At 35.3% G+C, this 19,082-nt stretch overlaps 1 protein-coding gene across 11 annotated transcripts in view; it reads right to left on the bottom strand.

Annotated features, from left to right (window-relative positions):
- Positions 1–3,873: 3,873 nt before the first annotated feature.
- UBE3A (ubiquitin protein ligase E3A) overlaps positions 3,874–19,082 on the bottom strand; it is a 102,250-nt gene continuing 87,041 nt past the window's right edge. For all 11 annotated transcript variants that reach the window (XM_072737033.1, XM_072737034.1, XM_072737032.1 and 8 more), the window contains 2 exons: positions 10,513–10,656; positions 3,874–9,537 (listed from right to left, as the gene is read on the bottom strand). In XM_072737033.1, the coding sequence (XP_072593134.1) occupies positions 9,417–9,537; positions 10,513–10,656 (265 nt within the window). In that variant the 3' untranslated portion in view covers positions 3,874–9,416. The remainder of the gene's footprint in view (positions 9,538–10,512; positions 10,657–19,082) is intronic.

Raw genomic sequence — 19,082 nt, 5'->3', positions numbered from 1 at the left:
GAGAACATGATAAAATGCTCCTCATCACCTACCATCAGGGAAATACAAATCAAAACCACAATGAGATACCACCTCACACCAGTGATAATGGTGAAAACTCACAAGACAAGAAACAAGAAATGTTGGAGAGGATGTGGAGAAAGTGGAACCCTCTTACACTGTTGGTGGGAATGTGAACTGGTACAGCCACCTTGGCTAACTGTGTGGAGGTTCCTCAAAGAGTTAAAAATAGAGCTACCCTACAACCCAGCAACTGCACTGCTGGGGATTTAACCCAAAGATACAGATACAGTGAAAAGCCAAGACACCTGCACCCCAATTTTATAGGAGCAATATTCACAATAGCAAAACTGTGGAAGGAGCCTCAGTGTCCATCTAAAGATAAATGGATAAAGAAGATGTGGCATATGTATACAATGGAATATTACTCAACCATCAGAAGAGACAATACCCACGATTTGCTTTGATGTGGATGGAACTGGATGGTATTCTGAGTGAAGTAAGTCAATCAGAAGGACAATCATTATATGGGTTCACTCACTTGAGGAATATGAAAAATAGTGAAAGGGCATAAAGGGGAAAGGAGAGAAAATGAGTGGGAAAAATCAGAAATGGTGACAGAACATGAGAGACTCCTAACTCTGGGAAATAAGGGAATCTGAGGTGGGGAAGGGGATGAGGTGACTGGGTGATGGGTACTGAGGCGGGGGGGCACTGGATGTTATACTATATGTTGGCAAATCGAACTCAGTAAAATATACAAATAAAAATAAAAAGATATGAACACAGAAAAAAAGAGCTAAACCTTTAAATCCTACCTGAAATTTTTTTTGGATCTTAATTCTCTGCCCAAATGGTGCCTTGAGATACTTCTATTACCCTTAGTGGTTTGTACATGTCTGGTCGATTCGATTGTCTCCCCATAATAGACTTCTTGAATGACCAAAGCAGTTTTGAGTCAATTAAAAATTTCCAGCAAACCTGCAATGTGGCATTCAATTGGTATTTGTCTAGTAAATGTTAATGAAAGGAAAACATTTCACACTCCAGTTGGAAAAGGGTAAGAGGCAGGTTTTGAAATCTCTTATACAAATCTTTCCTTATCATATCATCATCGTCTTATGTGTCCTAAGTTCTTTCCATAGGTCTGATTTACTAAATAATGAGTACTGTAGGTGTATATGGGAAAGGGAATGTGGAGCAGCAAAAGACAACTTTCTTTTACCAAACTTTCTCTCTGGCTCTGAATTATTTTTACAGGGATGAAATAAATCTCAGGTGATGTGACATTTCTGGATATTAAGTCCACACTAACAAAATTGTCTTAACTGAAAACAACTCTCACTCATACCTTCCTCTAGATGGAAAGCCTGAAGATAGAAAAGGATTCCACCTTATCTGGTTTGTGCAGCTGTAATAGGGTATTGAACCTTCAGAGGTGGGGGTTAATAGCTTTCTTTCGTGAAATATGCCCTGCTGGGAACCCCAACTGAGAACCTCTAGTTTGGCTGGCAGCTTCCCATTTTCCACCCCTCACAGCTTCTATATTTGATGGTTCTCAGATGCTGGGTACCTGGCCACATGCAAGAAGCTCACATGTGTAGGGTAATTTTCAAGACGGATCATCTCTTACACCACATGTGGCACACAGGAAACATACAGCTCAGCCCCATTATTGGTGAATGTGTCCTTTATTCAGTCGTCACAGACTCCTTCAGTCAAACCTTACTCAAGGACCCTTTCCAGGAAGAGTCATGTACCATCCCTGTGTTCCCCCAAATCTAAAGATCACAGGATCAAGGTCTCCAAGTAGTTCATTTTGAAACATACCTCACTGAGTTAAAGATGAAGGAAAACCTACAACTCATTCTATGAAAACAGTATTATTCTGGTATCAAAATCAGATAAGAAAACTACAGACCAATATTTCTTATCAACACAAATATTCTAATACTAAAACCAAATCCAGCAGCATCTAAAAAGGTTTGTGTACTATGGGCAAGTAGGATTAGCTCATGAATGCAAGGTTGGTTCAATCCATCAATGTAATAATATACTCTATTGGATGCAGAAGCATTTGACAAAATTCCAATATCCTTTCTTGTGAAAACACTCAACAAACTAGGAATAGAGGAAAATTTCCTCAACCTGAAGAATCTACGAAAAACAGCTAACGTTACACATGATGGTGAAAGACTAAATGCTTTCCTCTTAAAATCAAGGACAAGAAGAGATGTCTGTTCCTGCCACTTCTATTCAATATTGTACTAGAAGAGCTAGCCAGGGCACTTAGGCAAGAAGAACAAGCAAAAAGAATCCAGAGTGGAAAGGAAGAAATAAAATCATTTCTCTTCACAAATGCATGGTGCTAGATGTAAAATCTCCTAAGGAATGAAAGAAAGAAAGAAAAAAGAAACAAGGGAGGAAGGAAGGAAGGAAGGAAGGAAGGAAGGAAGGAAGGAAGGAGAGAAAGAAAGAAAGAAAGAAAGAAAGAAAGAGGAAAAGGAAAAGGAAAAGAAAAGAAAAGAAAAAAAGAAAAGAAAAGAAAAGAAAAGAAAAAAAGAAAGAGAAAGAAAAAGGGAGGGAAAGAAAAGCAAGCAGGATACAAGATTATCATATAAAAATTACTTATATTTTATATACCAGCAATGAGCAATCCAAAAATGAAATTTAGAAAACAATTCTGTTTATAGTAGCATGAAAAACAACAAATTAGGAAAATATCTAATCAAAGAAGTCAGGACTTGTACTCTGAAATCTATAAAACATCAATGAAAAAATAAAGACTGAACAAATGGGAGAGATATTCCATGTTCATGGATTGGAAACCTTAATGTTGTCAAAAATAGCAATATTCCCTCTAAACACAACACAATCCGTATCAAAATTCCACCTGTGTCTTTTGTTGATTGTGAAATTCAAATGGAACTGCAAGGGACCTCAAATAGACAAAAGGGCCTGTGAAAGGAACTTGGGGAGACTCACAAATCCCAAATTCAAATCTGACCTACAGTAATTAAACTATGATAATCAAGACAGTGTGGTACTGGCATTAGGACAGACATAAAAATCAATGGAATAAAATTGCAAGCCTAAAAATAAGTCTAATATTTATGATCAATTACTTCTCAATAATGGTGCCAAGACCATTCATAGGGAAACAAGTCTGTTGAACAACCATGCTTGGACAACTGGATATCTACAAGCCAAAGAATGAAGCTGGACTTCCACAGTGCACAGTATGCAAAAATGGATCAAAGACCTTACTATAAGACATTTAAAAGAAAACAGGTATGACTTGGATTAGGTAATTTTTTTTAAAAGATATAACAAAAGCACAAATCACAAAAGAAAAAAAAAAGAAAATTTGGACATCACTATATTGAAAACTTTTGTGCTTCAAAGAGCACCATTAAGAAAGTGAAAATACTATCCAAAGAATGCGAGAAATATTTGCAAGTAATTAATTGGTAAAGAACTTGCACCCAGAATAAAGAACTCAGTAATAAAAAGAACCTGATTAAGATATGGGTAAAGGATGTGAATACACATTTGTCCAAAGATGAACAAATAGCCAAAAGGACATGAAAAGATGCTCAGCCTTATTAGTCATTAGGGAAATGCAAATAAAAACCATGTAATACTTCACTCTTACAAGGATGGCTAGAATAAAAATGTCAATAATAAGTGTTAGCCAGGATGTAGAGAAATTGGAACTCTCACTCACACACTGTTGGTGGAAATGCCAAAAAGTAGTCTGGAAAAGTTTGATAGTTCCTAGAAAGGAGTAAGCATATGACTCAACAATTTCACTCCTATGCACATAACCAAGAGAAATAAAAACATATTCACATAGAAACCTGTACACAAATGTTCATAGTAGTAGCATTTATAATAGCCAAAAAGCAGAAATAACACAAATATCCATCAAATGAACAAAAATATGGTATATCTATACAGTGAAATATTATTCAGCCATAAAAAGAAATGAAGTACTGATACATGCTACAACATAGATGCACCTTGAAAACATAGTTCTAAGTAAAAAGTCAGATACAAAAGGCCACATATTGCACGATTCCATTGATATGAAATGTCCCAAATAGGCGAATCTACAGACAGAAAGATTAGTGATTACCAGGGGTTTTGGTTTGTGTAGGAGAATTGGGGGGGGGGGGGGAGTAGAATTACTGAGGGGAGAATAAAGTCACTCCTAATGGGCACAGAAATTTTTTTTTTTTACAGTGATAAAAATGCTCTGTATGCAATGGTGATGGTTGTACAATTTCATGAATATTTCAAAAGCCACTAATTATACAACTTTAAAGTGGTGAATTTTGTTACATGAATTTTACCTGAATTAGAAAAAACAAAAAACAAAAAGATGAGGGAAGTACCCTTCCTCTACTTTGAGGTGGATGAGGGAGGGTCAACTCCTGCAAAAGAAATTCATTGTAATTATCTCCAACCTCTCAATGGATTCTTCCTTTAACTGGCAAATATTCAAAGTACCTATCTCAGTCTCTCTCAGGAGGTCTTGCACCAGGTTGTCTAGCATCTGTACCTCGACTTCACTGAATCCTGATAGCCAGCAATGAGATACGCTTGGATATAATATAAGCTGAGGGAAAGGCAGGGTCAGGACTGAAACCCAGTCATCTGACTCTGTAGACTGCATCAACAGCTGTGTATCATGTACCAGACACATGCTTATCCCATTTTCTAGTTTGCTAAAGACCAGATGATAGCTAGGATAACTACTCCAGGTCCTGTTCAAATGAATCCATGAATCCTGATTTGAGAATTGATTTGTAGTAATGGTAATGAGGTTCTGGATAAACAGGAATTCATCATGGTGCTTCATTTAGTGTAAAAGCATAGTGTTTGGCAGAGGATTGTTCTTTGACAGACATGAAGGGCTGGCAACAGTGAGATGGTGTAAGATGCTTGCCCGCATCTCCATGAGGAGTGCGGCCAGACAGCAGGACTGCTCAGAGGCTCCTGGTTCAAGAGCACATCCAAAAGGTAGGGCTGGGGAAGTCACACAATATTGCTCTCAAGGAAATCTGTCATTTATCTGTCATTCAGTCATTGATCCGGAGTCACTTCAAGAGGCAAGTCCTTTAGCTACATTCAATGCTTAATAGTAATAAAGAATTCAGGGTGTGTGTGCATTGGGGGGGGAGACTGTGGGGAGGAGACAAGGAGACAGAGGCCATTTTTAGTGAAAAAAACAGGAAGCTTCACTGAACATTGTTGCATGCTGAGTCATTTTCAATCATTCGAGTAGTGACAAACTGGTGGGAAGATGACAAACATAACCTTTTCATGAATCTGTTCACATCCTAGGTAATGGTTATGGGGGAAAACCCCCTGGGGATTCCTTTGCTGTTTAAATAAGTAATGTGCTCCACCAAGCTGAGCTATTATGGGAAGTGTGAATTGCTGTGACAGGCACCTGGGGGAGAGGGGAGTCCGTGTCAGGGATCAACAAAATCTTCATGGGTGAAGTGTTTTAAATTTTGGTTTTGAAGGGTCCTTGAGAAATATGAAATAATTAAGCACAAAATGAAGATGTTGGGTGAGCATGCAGGGAGAGAAGTGCCTGTAACAGATGGCAAAATTGGAAAACCATTTGGAGCCCAGTTTATGGAGAGCTTTGGCTGCCAAGCTTGAAGAATATTCAAAGGGGAACAAATTTTGAAGCAGGGGATATTGAAAAATTAACAAAACTGTTTTAGCAGAATGAAAAAGACTGGAAGAGGTTACAGTCAGGGTAGTTTTAGGAAACTATTAAAAGCAACCAGGCCCTGAAAGAATGATGAAGGACAACAACCAACTGGGAAGACTGGAGGGGAAAATAATTGATATAAGCTGTGACAACTGAGACATGAAGGATTTCAAGGACAGGGCTGAAAGTGATCCTTTTAAGGAAGAAACAAATTAACAGTAGGTAGCAATGCAAGATGAAGTTTTGGTATAAACTTTGAGGTACCAGAAAGATCTCCTGGAGCTAGAGTCTGAGCAAAAAATATGGATTTATACAAGAATCTCCAGGAGTGGTTGAGGTTGACCAGAGAGAACTGGACAAGTAAAGACAAAAAACTTTAAGTAGAATTATAGCATCCATCCAAGATGTGGATAGTATACATCCAACTGAAAAACAGAGTAGCAGCCAAATTAAGTTCAAGGTGCTGGCAAGGTTCATACTGGCAATTGGGGTGGTTTTGAATATTCTACAGAAGACCATTTTCAGTGGCACAGAAATGGGTTAAGCAGTTCTCACAGTGAGACATTGCATCAAAATCTTGCAGTGGTTAACAAATGCCAACTTACTGGATCTGAACAGAGAAGGGGGAAAGCCTTGGGACTTTGCATTTTGTTAACAGTCTTCCCCAGGAAATTATAGACTAATAACATTGAGTAGAAGGCAAAAGAGGGAGAAAACTGAAGTTTGTTTTTTAATTCTTTGGTGGCTCACAGAAAAGGTGGAAAGGGTACATGATCCTTAAGGAGCTAGTAGAAGTTAAAAAAAAATATGTATGGAAAGTGCATGAGCAGGTAAGGGAAATCAAGACTACAAATAAAGTAGCTTTGGGAAAACAATCCTTCTAACAGACTAAGAAATTCTTGAGAAAAACCCCAAAAGGGGTCTGAAATCTCAGCAGCTGTATAAGGAGAACAGAGTAATATTGCTAGGTCAAAATCATGAATGAATGAACATCAGCAAATTCAGTTTGAAGCCTCATTTTTAAGGCTTTGTTTTTTGGATATTCATCTTCCTACACAGGTATGCACCCCAAAATAAAACTAGGGAAATTGTAGTTGTATTTTATCATAAAATTAACCACAACCTGGGATGGTGGTATATAGGGTGAGGAAATCCAACTCATTTGCTGAAGCTGTCAGGTTCCAGAAAAGTTTGGCAGCAGGTTGTATTTTTATGTTGCATGTTTGAAGTTTTCTAAAACAATAAAATGTAAGAGCAAGTTTCTATTTCATTTGGAAAGCTAATTATTTTAGTTTATGGTTCATGTTTTTGGCAGAGCTTCCTGCAGACTGTGGGCTGATTCACAGATAATCAAAATATGTAAGAGTATCCAGACAAAAAAAGTACTTTACTAGTAAGACTTTAGGGTAGAAGTAATCACCATAGTCAAAATTTGTTTTCCTCTTCCTTGAGATATTGTTCAATGGCATTCTAGTAAACAGTCATGAATAGGAGGCAGTAGTAAAAGAAGTGGTAACATGCCCAGGAAAATAACTATGCAAGTGAGAGCAGCTAGTATGGACAACCAATGACTTTTTCTCTTAAAATATTTTTAAGGGTAGGTTTATTTTGAACTGTTTGTTAAAAGTCTATTTGATGTGAATTCTATATCTGATAACCTATACTCAATTACCATTCACAAACTTCATACAGATATGTTAATACAATTATAGAACTTCAATACTGTGATAATAGAACTTGAGAACTGAAGAGCACACATTTCTTCACGAATTTATTATATAAAATGTCCCCAGAGTATTTGATTTCTCTCCTTTCATTATACACAAGCACATGGATGAGACACTCTTTAAGATGACTGTAGTATCATGAGAGTCCCTTGCATCAAGGTAGTGTACATACCTTAACAGTGTTTCTAAAGGCTGGCCCAGAAAAAACAACAACAAAAAAAGGTTACCTTATCACAAGATGGAAAGCACTGTTTTCTTTTTCCACTAAAATATGATGAAAAATGTCACTGTTTTATTTAGCATTATGGTACATAACAGATCTGTCTCAATTACTAAAATAATTAAAATAATCCTGAAAGACATCCATTTTCCCCTCCACTGATTTGAAAAGCTGTATTTTTCCTGCCAATTTCACACAAATCATCAGGCTGATCTATCGTAGTCTGTTAAAACAATCATCAAAGCACAAGCTCAGCTCATCAGCTGTATGTAGCTTGTAGTAAAAGGATATATCCATATGTCTCTCCTTAGTTAAAAATACATAATCCTTTTATTTTATATTGCAATAAAAGAAATTAACATCACAGACACAGAAGACTAGAAAGGGGAAACTACTTACTTACTTCTGAACGCCCAGTAATTTAAACCTATTTGTACTTTTCCATAGTACATGAAAGTAATATTTAACACTTACTTTTTGAAGTAAAACTTAATCTTTGGGGATATACAATGTAAGTAGGACTTAAGAATAATAGTTCCATTCACTTCCAGGTCTGTTTAATGTATGATTAAATAACAAGGCACAATAGCCATCCTTTCCATTATGTTGCAACACTGATCATGTGCCTTGATAAAATGGCTGATTAGACAAGATGATGGCAACATGAAGGGAAGACTTTGGATTGTCTATTTAAAATGCAGGTAATAATTAATAAAAAATTTATGTTAAGTGCACTTTCACATGCTTTGTGTTTATAATAAACAACAAACTTCCTAGCTTTCTTGCAACAGGCGTGATTACCATTTCTTTTGGCCAAATGCACTTTTCCCCAGTAAACTTAAAACAACAACAACAACAACAACAACAACAACAACAACAACAACAAAATAATCCCTGTCCTTTCATATACTAGAAAAAGGATTGGCTACTGGAACAGTTCATTGCAAGACACATGAAGACGACATACTGTGGCATGAGTTGTTTTTAATTTGTTGTGCTGTCACTAAAAGTAAAGTTCTGAGGGCTGCAGTTAAAACATTCCAAGTTCTCCCTTCCATCTTTATTGATTTCAAGATTTTGCACAGAAAACTCTTTGGGGACTAGAACAGCAGCAATTGCATCACACTGTTTTCAAGACTTCAAGTTTCAAAGCAAATTGTTTAAAAAAAAAAACAAAAAAGCAAAACAAAACAAAAAAAAACCAAAACAAAACAAAAAAAACAAAACACAGTTCCTGATTGGAGTTAGATACAGGGACGAAAGTAGCACATACTTGAAGGTTACACAGTCTACAAATGGTGGCAATATTTTCCTTGGGAGAGTAGTTTTGTTGGTATATATTTTTTAAATACTCAAAAAGGCTCAACTTCAAGCAGTAATAAACACAAGCAAAAGTGATTTAACCCTTAAAATAAATATTCAGAAAAACCTCTCTGTACATACAAGTGAAAGAATAAGTAACACTTTCACGCAAAAAAAAAAAAAATAATAATAATAAAGGATTTGTTCATATAAGTAGCTGAAATCTGCTGTTCCAGCCCACATATCCCCAATAAAGAAGGGAGGCACAGACATAGGTGACTACTGTGGTTCACTATCTTACAGCCTGTTTGTACTGGGACACTATCACCACCAATTTTATCCCTCATTATATTTATTAAAATTTTAAATTTCTTTTTCCTTTTTTTCTTTTTCTTTTCTTTTCTTTTCCTTTTTTTTTTTTTTTTTTTTTTTTTTTTTACAGCATGCCAAATCCTTTGGCGTAAGTGATGGCCTTCAACAATCTTTCTTTAAGTTTTTCTTTGCTTGAATATTCCGGCAGTAAAAGGACATTAAAGCAAGTATGAGATGTAGGTAACCTAAATAGGGAGAAGGGGGGGAAAATAGGAAAATAAATCATGGGGAACATGCTCATCATTAAAAAGTCCTACTTTTAGATTGTACCTGTAGTTGAGACGGTTTGCAATGCAGAGTACACGTTAATGCAACTCAAACTTTTTGCTTTTTGTGTACAGCTATCAAGTATCAGTTTGTCTTTATCTTATGTATTACTCAATACTGATGATAATGAAGATGGTGATGACTGATGATAACATATTGTATCCACTGAATTATGACAAACCAGACATTGTTTCAGGTATTTAACTGTTAGATCCCACTTAACTAAATCTAACAATAAACCTATCATTATTCCCACTACAGAGCTGACATCACTGAGAAGTAAATTTACTCTAAAGTGGAGAGAATACCCAAATTTGGTTTTTAAGATTTCAAAGTCTGTGTTCTTTAATGCCAGTTAGAAATATTCTTGGCAATATGTTATATAAATGACTTAATAACAAATATAAACAAATTTACATTAAAGTCATCAAATAATACATCAAATAATGTGGAATGCTAATAGAAATAAAGGGAGGCACAGACATTTCTATGTATTTCTATATATTTAAACCCTCAAATATGCTACTGTTCATGAATGATCCTTACTCAACAAAAACATTAACTTATATAATAGAGAACAAATTAAATGCCAAGATTATGAAATTGGATTCAAATGTTAAGATTACGAAACCTAGTGCTGAACAATTTTCCAAGCCTCAATTCAAGCATTTTTAAGTAGAATACATAATAAGGTCTTGAATTTAAAAATTATGAACTAAAAATTGAATCATATCAATTTGCAAAACTTTAAATCAAGTGAGCTCTGTAACAGTTTTGAACTAGGCCAGTGTGTTAAAAATTTCCTCAAACAGTAATAGAAAAATACTCTCTGAACTAATATTTCATGTGATTTGGATAATTCTATGTAAAACTACAAAAAAATTAATAATTACCTTTCTGTGTCTGGGCCATTTTTGGCTATAATCATCTTTAATTTTCCTAGTCCGCCCACAGGTGCTCTGTCTGTGCCTGTTGTAAACTGCAAGAAGAGTCTTTTCTGCTCATCTGTAAATGAATGAACGATTTCCCAGAACTCTCTGAGAAAAGACAGAATACTGATTTTAGTTTGGCATTCATTTATAACTAGCACTAATAAGAGTTTATGATTTATTAAAACCATATTACAGAGATAACTTGGAAATTAATATCAGAAACCCTGAACATTCATTCCTGGTAATCAAGGATCTACAAATTACTTATACTAATTAATCTTACTGAAACACTTAAAAACATATAAGAGTAATCCACTGCTGCATTATTTAGAATGGTAAAAACTGATAAACCTAAGTGTCCAACAACAGGAAGTAATTATATAAACTATGGTATACTCATAATACATAATCAGCAGCAAACAAAAGACCAAATCCAAAACCCAAATCCTGCGAATTGAAAATACAAGATTTTGGCTGGAAAAGGTGATACAGATTAAGGACAAAATACAGAGAAACACACGTCTAATAGTACTAATCCAAAAGCATACTTTTAAAAAATAAACTAGAACACTTTTGATTTTGTGTACTGTAGAAGTGCGGATGGGGGATAATTCTGATATTTCTGCTATATGCAATTATTTTAAGAGAATGATTTAGTCCCTGGCATTCCCAAAATCTATGTGATAAAAGTCATGTTGTTATAATGATGCTTGTTATACTCACACCAAAAACAAAATGCAGTACATTAAGAGCAATCTTGGCTTGCTTGTTTGAATAATGATGTATCCATAAATTTAACATATACACTAATTCTCAGCTAAAAAAATTTCAAGATTTCAGAAAAAAATTGACAATATTACTTAGTCAAAGGATAATTTTAATATTTATTTGAAAAGCTCTTTCCGGAATCTTAGCAGAGAATATATCACACTTACTACATGTGTAATTATAATTCTAGTTTTTGATATTCTAGTATTCCAGTATACAATTTCTATTATTAAAATGCAGGCATTTTTGTTGGTACAATGCCAATTCTTCTGACATGAGCTAGCAGCTTTATTAGATTTCTCGGCTCTCTTCAATGTCTTTCTACTTCTTTTCCCTGACATTCTAACATCCTCCCCCACCCCTTAGTTCTGGCAAACCTCTCATTCACCTAGAGAAACAATAGAGAACTATATCATAATCACACGAAGTAAGACATGGAATATCCAGGTGCCTCTTTCAGGAGGACAAAATCATTCCATAGTCTAGATCACTCCTTTTGGGTGCTGACAAGAAAAAATAAGTCTCCTGTATACCAGAGCTTCTGTCAGGGTCGCAGAGCTGCCCTACAAATGAGTGGTAATCAGGTTTTCTCACACTGTAGGAGGGCTCTGAATCCTAACTGAATCAGACGCAGGCAGAGAGACAGGACCCTGACCAGTCTGTTTATATTCTTTATTTATTAGGAATGCAACTATTCAGAAAACTGAAAAAGAGGCTTCTGTATTTCTACCTAAGTCATATGTATGAATCACATTCCATCTACCTCTCTTAAAACTTATGCAGATTAAAAAGCAGCGAAAAATCCAATAAAAACACCCATAACTTAAGTTTAGATTAAAACTAGGAACAGAGTGGCAAACTCCCAACTGACACATAAGTTGAGAGCATGAATACCTGAGCCTGAACTAGCAGAGTCCTACAGGAGCAATATGGAAGAGGAGGGTGTGCATAATAATACCGGTTAGAGTTCACCCCAGAAGGGCAGAGCTCTACCCCAAGAGTGTGAACAACTAAGGACAGATAAGAGCCCTGGCAACAAGGTGGCTAAAAGGAAGGGCCTGGGCAAAGTACTAGGGTAGAAGTGACAGGTAGGCATTATGCCTCGAAGTGATGAGGAACACCTTGGGAGACAGGTGTCCCCTCAAAGCAGCTCTGGCTACAAAGGGATGAAAGGGATGGAAGCAGCTAATCAAAGAGGCCCTAAGTAAACAAGATGGAATTAAAGAATCAGAAGATGCTAGGCCAAATAACCATGTATTAAAGAAACTACTCTTACTGTAAGAGCAAAAGAGGGGACCATTCCATCAAGAGACCACTAAAGCCACTTAAACTTCTCTCCACTCTACCATGAGATCTACTAATACCAGGTCCAGAAAAACTAAATCAACAGAAACATAAATGGGAAAATCAAAATCCAAAATCCAAAAAAAGATATAATGAAACAAGTTCAGCAAATAAGCAGCTGTATTTTCTAGCAGAAAAAAATATACTTGAAAAATTTGATCATAAAGAATGGAAAACCTGTAATTCCCATATTCCAACTTGAAGAGAAAATGCAACAGCAGATAGCAAAGAAAACCATTAATCAGAAATACAAAACTCAAAAATGAACAAATCTGAAACAGAAATAAGAATACTCAAATATACTCAAGAAATATGCAAAATAAACTTGGAAACAGAAGGTTAATTTCTAAGGTGACCAAAAAAAAAAAAAAAAAAAAGCAGTATGATCAAAATTTCTACTAGGGACAGAGATCAGAAATAGAACAAGAAAAAGATATATATATATATATATATATATATATATATATACACATATATATGGAATAATCCATGTATGAGATAACTCATTGTGACATCTCATACCAAAACAGTAAAAATAAACATCATGTCCGTGGATATTAATAAGCTATACTGCTTCCACACAATGACAGTATTTAGCCATACAAAAGAACATGGAAGATATCTCTACACTGATATGGGGTGATTTCCAGGATATATTGAAAAAGTTGTTCCTCACACACTGTCCCCTGGAAAATGCACTAGTATTTAATAACAAAGGTCACACCTTGTACTCCAAACTGACTTTTAAAAATGACATTCCCCAATAATTTCTTATGAAAATGGTTTATTTCAGGCCTAGAGTTAAAAATGCTCAAAGTGAGCTCAAAATTTCAAAATGTAATGAGGTGATGTTAAGAGCATATCAAAGCTAAGTAGTTTCAATATCATGAAGATTAATGATTGTGAAAAACATTCAATATATAAAAAATCTATGAGTTCATAACAGTATTCGGAAAAAAAAAAAAAAAAAAAAAACAACTAACCAAAATCCAAACTCAATTGTCACTATTCAAACTATTACATTAACTCCTTAATCTAAAATTATTTAATTACATTTTATTGTGCCTTTTCAGTAAAACTATTTTACATAGTAATCAAATAGCAGCCACTGATGAGGAAAAAGAACAGCAGGTAGAATGAAAAAAAAAAAAGAAATTTTTTCCAAATCACCATTTTGCAACCTCCAATGAAACAATGGATTCAGGTAAGGATACTAATAGATACAAAAAATCATAAGAAAGATAAGAGGTTTTGGGACAATGATGGTGGCGATGACACAATTACTTTGTTTTTGCTTTTCTTTTCAATCTTCCTAATCTTTTGGATAAACCCAGAGCTAACTGGATGGGAAAATGGAAGACCTACAGATACACCTTCAAAACCAGGTGACAAGATATCGCCCCATAAATCCTTCCACGTAAATGAACAGAAAAACACCACTTGACACGGCTAGAATACCTGGTTGGTATCTCTGTCAGTGGGTGTAGAAGCAAAAAGAAGGCAACTGTGTTTCTTACAGCTCAGGGAACAGGGAACCTCAAAACCATCATCAACCTGCTGGAAAGCCCAGGCCAATATGAGAAGGCAGCCAAAAGAGAGAGTTATCCAGTTTGTAGCTAAATGCAAGGGGAGCATGATACAGTAAAGAGTTCTGGGTCCTTAAAGCCCTGGAACACCAAAATTCCCTTCCAGAACTGAGGAGAACCTGCTGGAAATAAGGTCCAAAATGACCAAATCAAGAATAAAAAGGCCTAGGAAAATTCTAATAAAGGTGGGAGAGTAGAATAGGCAGTTTCAGAAAAGGCTTCATTAAAAAAAAAAAAAAAAAAAAAAAAAAAAAGGCAGCCTCATATATGTACCTGTAAAAAAAAAAAAAACATTTTGCAAAAACAAAATGCACAGAGCCTTCTTTAAGCATGAAAAAGCTGCTCTGGCCTATCTCTTCCTCTTCTAAGCATGAGAAAACTCATCTGACTTTAAAAAAAGGAAAAAAAGAGAGCAACAGAAAAGGATCACACACAGAGTTACTAGAGAGGAATAGTGTGTGTGTGCACGCAAGAATCATGTCTTTATAGAGAATAAAAGTGCGCCAAAGATCTGCCAACAAAACACATGAAAACTGTAAACAGATTTCAAATTAAGGTAAAAAAAATTTTAAGTCACAGTAGAGGCTATGAAAGGACAATTAAGTCAGAAACATAACTAAAACTGAAGAAAAGATCTTGAAAGGTATGACAGGAGCAGGGGATAACTAGAAATACAAAGAAAAGAAATCATATCAGATGGAGGAAACTAAAACTGAACTAGAGGAACCACAGGATAAATGAAGCACAATGATAGTACCACAAAAACAGAAGATAAACTTAAATTGAACAAGAAGAAAATAAGTCATACTTGAGACTTTCTTTCTCAACCCAGAGTCACAGCTGGGAGGGTTTTTCTGCCACAATTGGTCCTGGCCTGGTAAGTGCTCGTCTTTCTCGTAGGGACCCAGAATCCCTCCTAGCCGAGGGACCGTGAATGGCCGGCAACTCGGGCCTAATTTATCTGCCACAAAAGGCACTGAGCGCAGCAAGAACTCTCCACCCATGGGAGGCTAAGATACCACACATGTCTGCATGGAGAAGCTGTTCATTTCATCTCCCTCAAGCAACACCATCATGGATCAGTGGGAGCCCTCATGGAATAAGATACATAAAGCAAAGCAGGATAGTGCCGCAAAGGCTCTGAAAACTAAAATTGTCTCTGGAACCACAACCCACAAAAAGTATGCTACGACCCGTGTGTTACACTTGAATAGGATGATTGCCTACTAAAGTAAAATAATGTAAACAGGACCCAGGATCTCCTAACAGACACAATGTCTAGGATGCAAGCCAAATTACAACATGAAAGAACAAGAAACAAGTGGTGTCAACATTGAGATGAACAGGATATGTTGGAATTATCTCACAAGGATTTTAATGCATTCATCATAAAAATGATTTTACAATTACAAGCTCTATTGTTTCAGAAATGAAACAAGAGAAAAATCTCAGGAAAGAAACAGCAATTATTTTTAAAAAGGAGCCAAATGTGAATTATAGAACTGGAAAAACATAGAGAAAAATACTGGATAGGCTCAATAGTAAAGAAGACAGAGGATAAAAAAAAAAAAAAAACCGAACTAGAGAAAACTAGAAAACAAAAGAAAAAACAAACACCAAAAACCAAAATCAAACCAGTCTCAGGTGCATGTGTAATGATGATAAATGACTGAACACGGGTACTACTAGAAGGTCAGAAAGAAAGGAGAGACACTGGGGCTGAAAAAATATTTGAAGAAACAGTGCCCCAAAATTTTCCATGTTGGGCAAAAAAAAATAAACAAACAACCCACAAATCCAAGAAGCTGAACAAATCCCAATGGCATAAACAAAACTACTCTTCAGCAATAAAGACATCCCCAAACAAAGGAAAACTAAAAGAATCTGCCATTAGTAGACCTGTCTTTGAAGAATGACTAAGAGAATTCATAAAAGACTCTTAAAGCAAAAGGGAAGAATTGAAATAGCAGAAATACAGGTATACACAACAAAATTCTCATGAATTTTGTAAATCCTATGTGATGACTGACATAAAAATTATAACAGTATTAATATTCACAACAATATTTAAAAGTGGGGAAAGAAACCTAATTGAAAGCAAGGTTTCCGGGATCCCTGGGTGGCGCAGCGGTTTGGCGCCTGCCTTTGACCCAGGGCGTGATCCTGGAGACCCAGGATCGAATCCCACGTCAGGCTCCCGGTGCATGGAGCCTGTTTCTCCCTCTGCCTGTGTCTCTGCCTCTCTCTCTCTCTCTGTGACTGTCATAAATAAATAAAAATTAAAAAAAAATTATATAAAAAAAAAAAAAAAGCAAGGTTTCCATACTTCATTGGAAGAGAGGAGATGCTGATCCACTTTCACATGTGTACAATGTAATGTACCACAGCAAACAGGAAGAACACTATACTAAACCATACAACCCAAACAACACTAGAAGTAAATCAAGACGGAATCCTAAAAAAACGTTCAAGTAACAAGATAACCCATGGAAACAAAATGATAAAGGAGAAACAGCAAACATGAAATGGTAGACATAAGCCCTAATGTATCAATAATTACCTTAAATAGGAATTTTCTAACTATCAATTACAAGGCAGACAGAGTGGATGGAAAAAAAGGACTCAACTACATGCTATTTCTAAGAAACTCATTTCAAATTCAGCAACAGATAGGTTGAGAATAAAACATCAGAAAAAAGATATCATGCAAACATTTAAAAATAAACCAGGAATGGTTATATTCATATTAGATTTAGAGCAAAGAAAATCACAAATTAAAAAAAGGGACTTTATGTAATGATAAAAAGACCAATCCACCAATAAGACATAATGACTATAAATGGGTATGTACAAAAAAAATAAATGAAAGAAAGAAAGAATGCAAGATATGTACCAAATGACAGAGCCTCAAAATACATGAAGCAAAACGTGACAGAGATAAAAGGAGTAAGAGAAAAGTATCAGAACTCTCAAATTCAATAGTAAAAAACAATTAAGTGCATTCTTGGCATTTAGAGAAACGAAAATTTGTGTTTACCAAATAAATTACATGTGATTATTCATAGCAACTTTATTCATAACAGCTCCAAATGAGGAACAAACATGAAGTTTTTCAACAGGCAAATGGCTAAAAAACATTGGCAAATCCCAAAATGTGACATATTAGGTGTGATTCACTTATTTCACATTCTTGAAATGACAAAATTAAAGAAACAGACAACAGATTAGTTGTTGTCAGGGGTTAAGGACCAGAGTGGGCATAGTGAAAAGCTATAGATATATGGGTTTGACGGAATATAGAAAAGCAACAGGAGGAATTCTTGTGGTGATTGAACTTTTCTGAATTTTGACTGTATCCTACTTGTGATATTGTAACTAATGTTTTATAAAAATTTGCTACTAAGTGAAATATGATAAAGTGTACACAGAGTCTCTGTGTGATTTTTTTACAACTGCATACCAATCTAGAATTATCTCACAATAAGAAGTTTAATTAAAAAAAAATGGTAAGGGCAGCCCCCGTGGCGCAGCGGTTTAGCACCGCCTGCAGCCCAGGGTGTGATCCTGGCAACTCCTGGAGACCTTGGATCGAGTCCCACATCGGGCTCTGTGTATGATGCCTGCTTCTCCCTCTGCCTGTGTCTCTGCCTCTCTCTCTCTATGAATAAATAAATAAAATCTTTAAAAAAATATTTAAAAAAAATGGTAAAAGAAGATTAATAGATCAGACAAATAATAGATTCTGGAGGAAAGAAAATCAGTAGACGGAGAACCACACCACATAATGATAAATGATCAATCTATCAAAAAGACATACTGAGGCTCAAGGTTTATGCACCAATCAAAAGATCTTCAAAATACATAAAGTCAAAACTGATAGACCTGAAAGGAGGAATGGACACACCCACCAGTATGGAGCATTCAACACCCCTCTCTCTGAGTGACTGACAGAACTACTGGTCACAAAATCTACAAAATCATCAATGAACAAAATCTAAATTAACAATCACCAAACATTCCACCCACCAACAGAGAATATACAAATTCAAAAGTATTGACAGTCATGCAAGAATAAGTTCTCTGACTATAAAAGAATCAAACTAGAAATCAATAAATGAGAAGAAAGAAGAAAATATCCAAAAACCCTGGAAATTAAACATAATTTTGTTTAACAAAGAAAAAGTCTCAAAATACATTTTAAAAAATACAGATATGAAAAAAAAGAAAAACACAACATATCAAAACATATGGGATATAAGCTAAAGCAATAATGAGAATAAAATTTAAAGCACTAAATGCTTACATTAGAAAAGAGGAAAGGTCTCAAACCAATCACTGTTTCTCTCCTCAGTAAGCTAGAATGAGAAGAGCAAAATAAACCAAAACAAAGGAAGAAACTAATAAAGAGCAGAAATCAATGAAATTGAAAATAAGAACAGAGAAATAAAAAGCTAGCTTTTCAATATAATCAATAATTTCAAATCTCTCAACAAAGACTAACAAGTTAAAAAAAAACCATAATTACCACTATGAGGAATAAAAAAGGGTATGATCAGTTCAGACCTGCAGACATCAAAAGGATAAGAAGGGAATATTATGAACTCTTCACACATAAATTTGACTACTTAAATAAAATAGATCAACTCCTTGAATAACACAAACTACCATAACCCACCCAGTACGAAAGAATATCTTAATCGTATTATAAACACTGAAGAAACTGAATTTCAAATTCTCCCAAAAAGAAAGGAAATTTCCAGGCCCAAATGATTTCGTTGGAGAATTCCACGAAACATTTAAGAAACAATTAGTACCACCTTAACACAATCTCTC

This window comes from Vulpes vulpes, chromosome 14, assembly GCF_048418805.1.
Source record: "Vulpes vulpes isolate BD-2025 chromosome 14, VulVul3, whole genome shotgun sequence".
NCBI classification, from domain to species: Eukaryota; Metazoa; Chordata; class Mammalia; order Carnivora; family Canidae; genus Vulpes; species Vulpes vulpes.
Note: the sequence above shows the minus strand (reverse complement) of the source record. Positions and strands in the feature narration are given on the sequence as shown.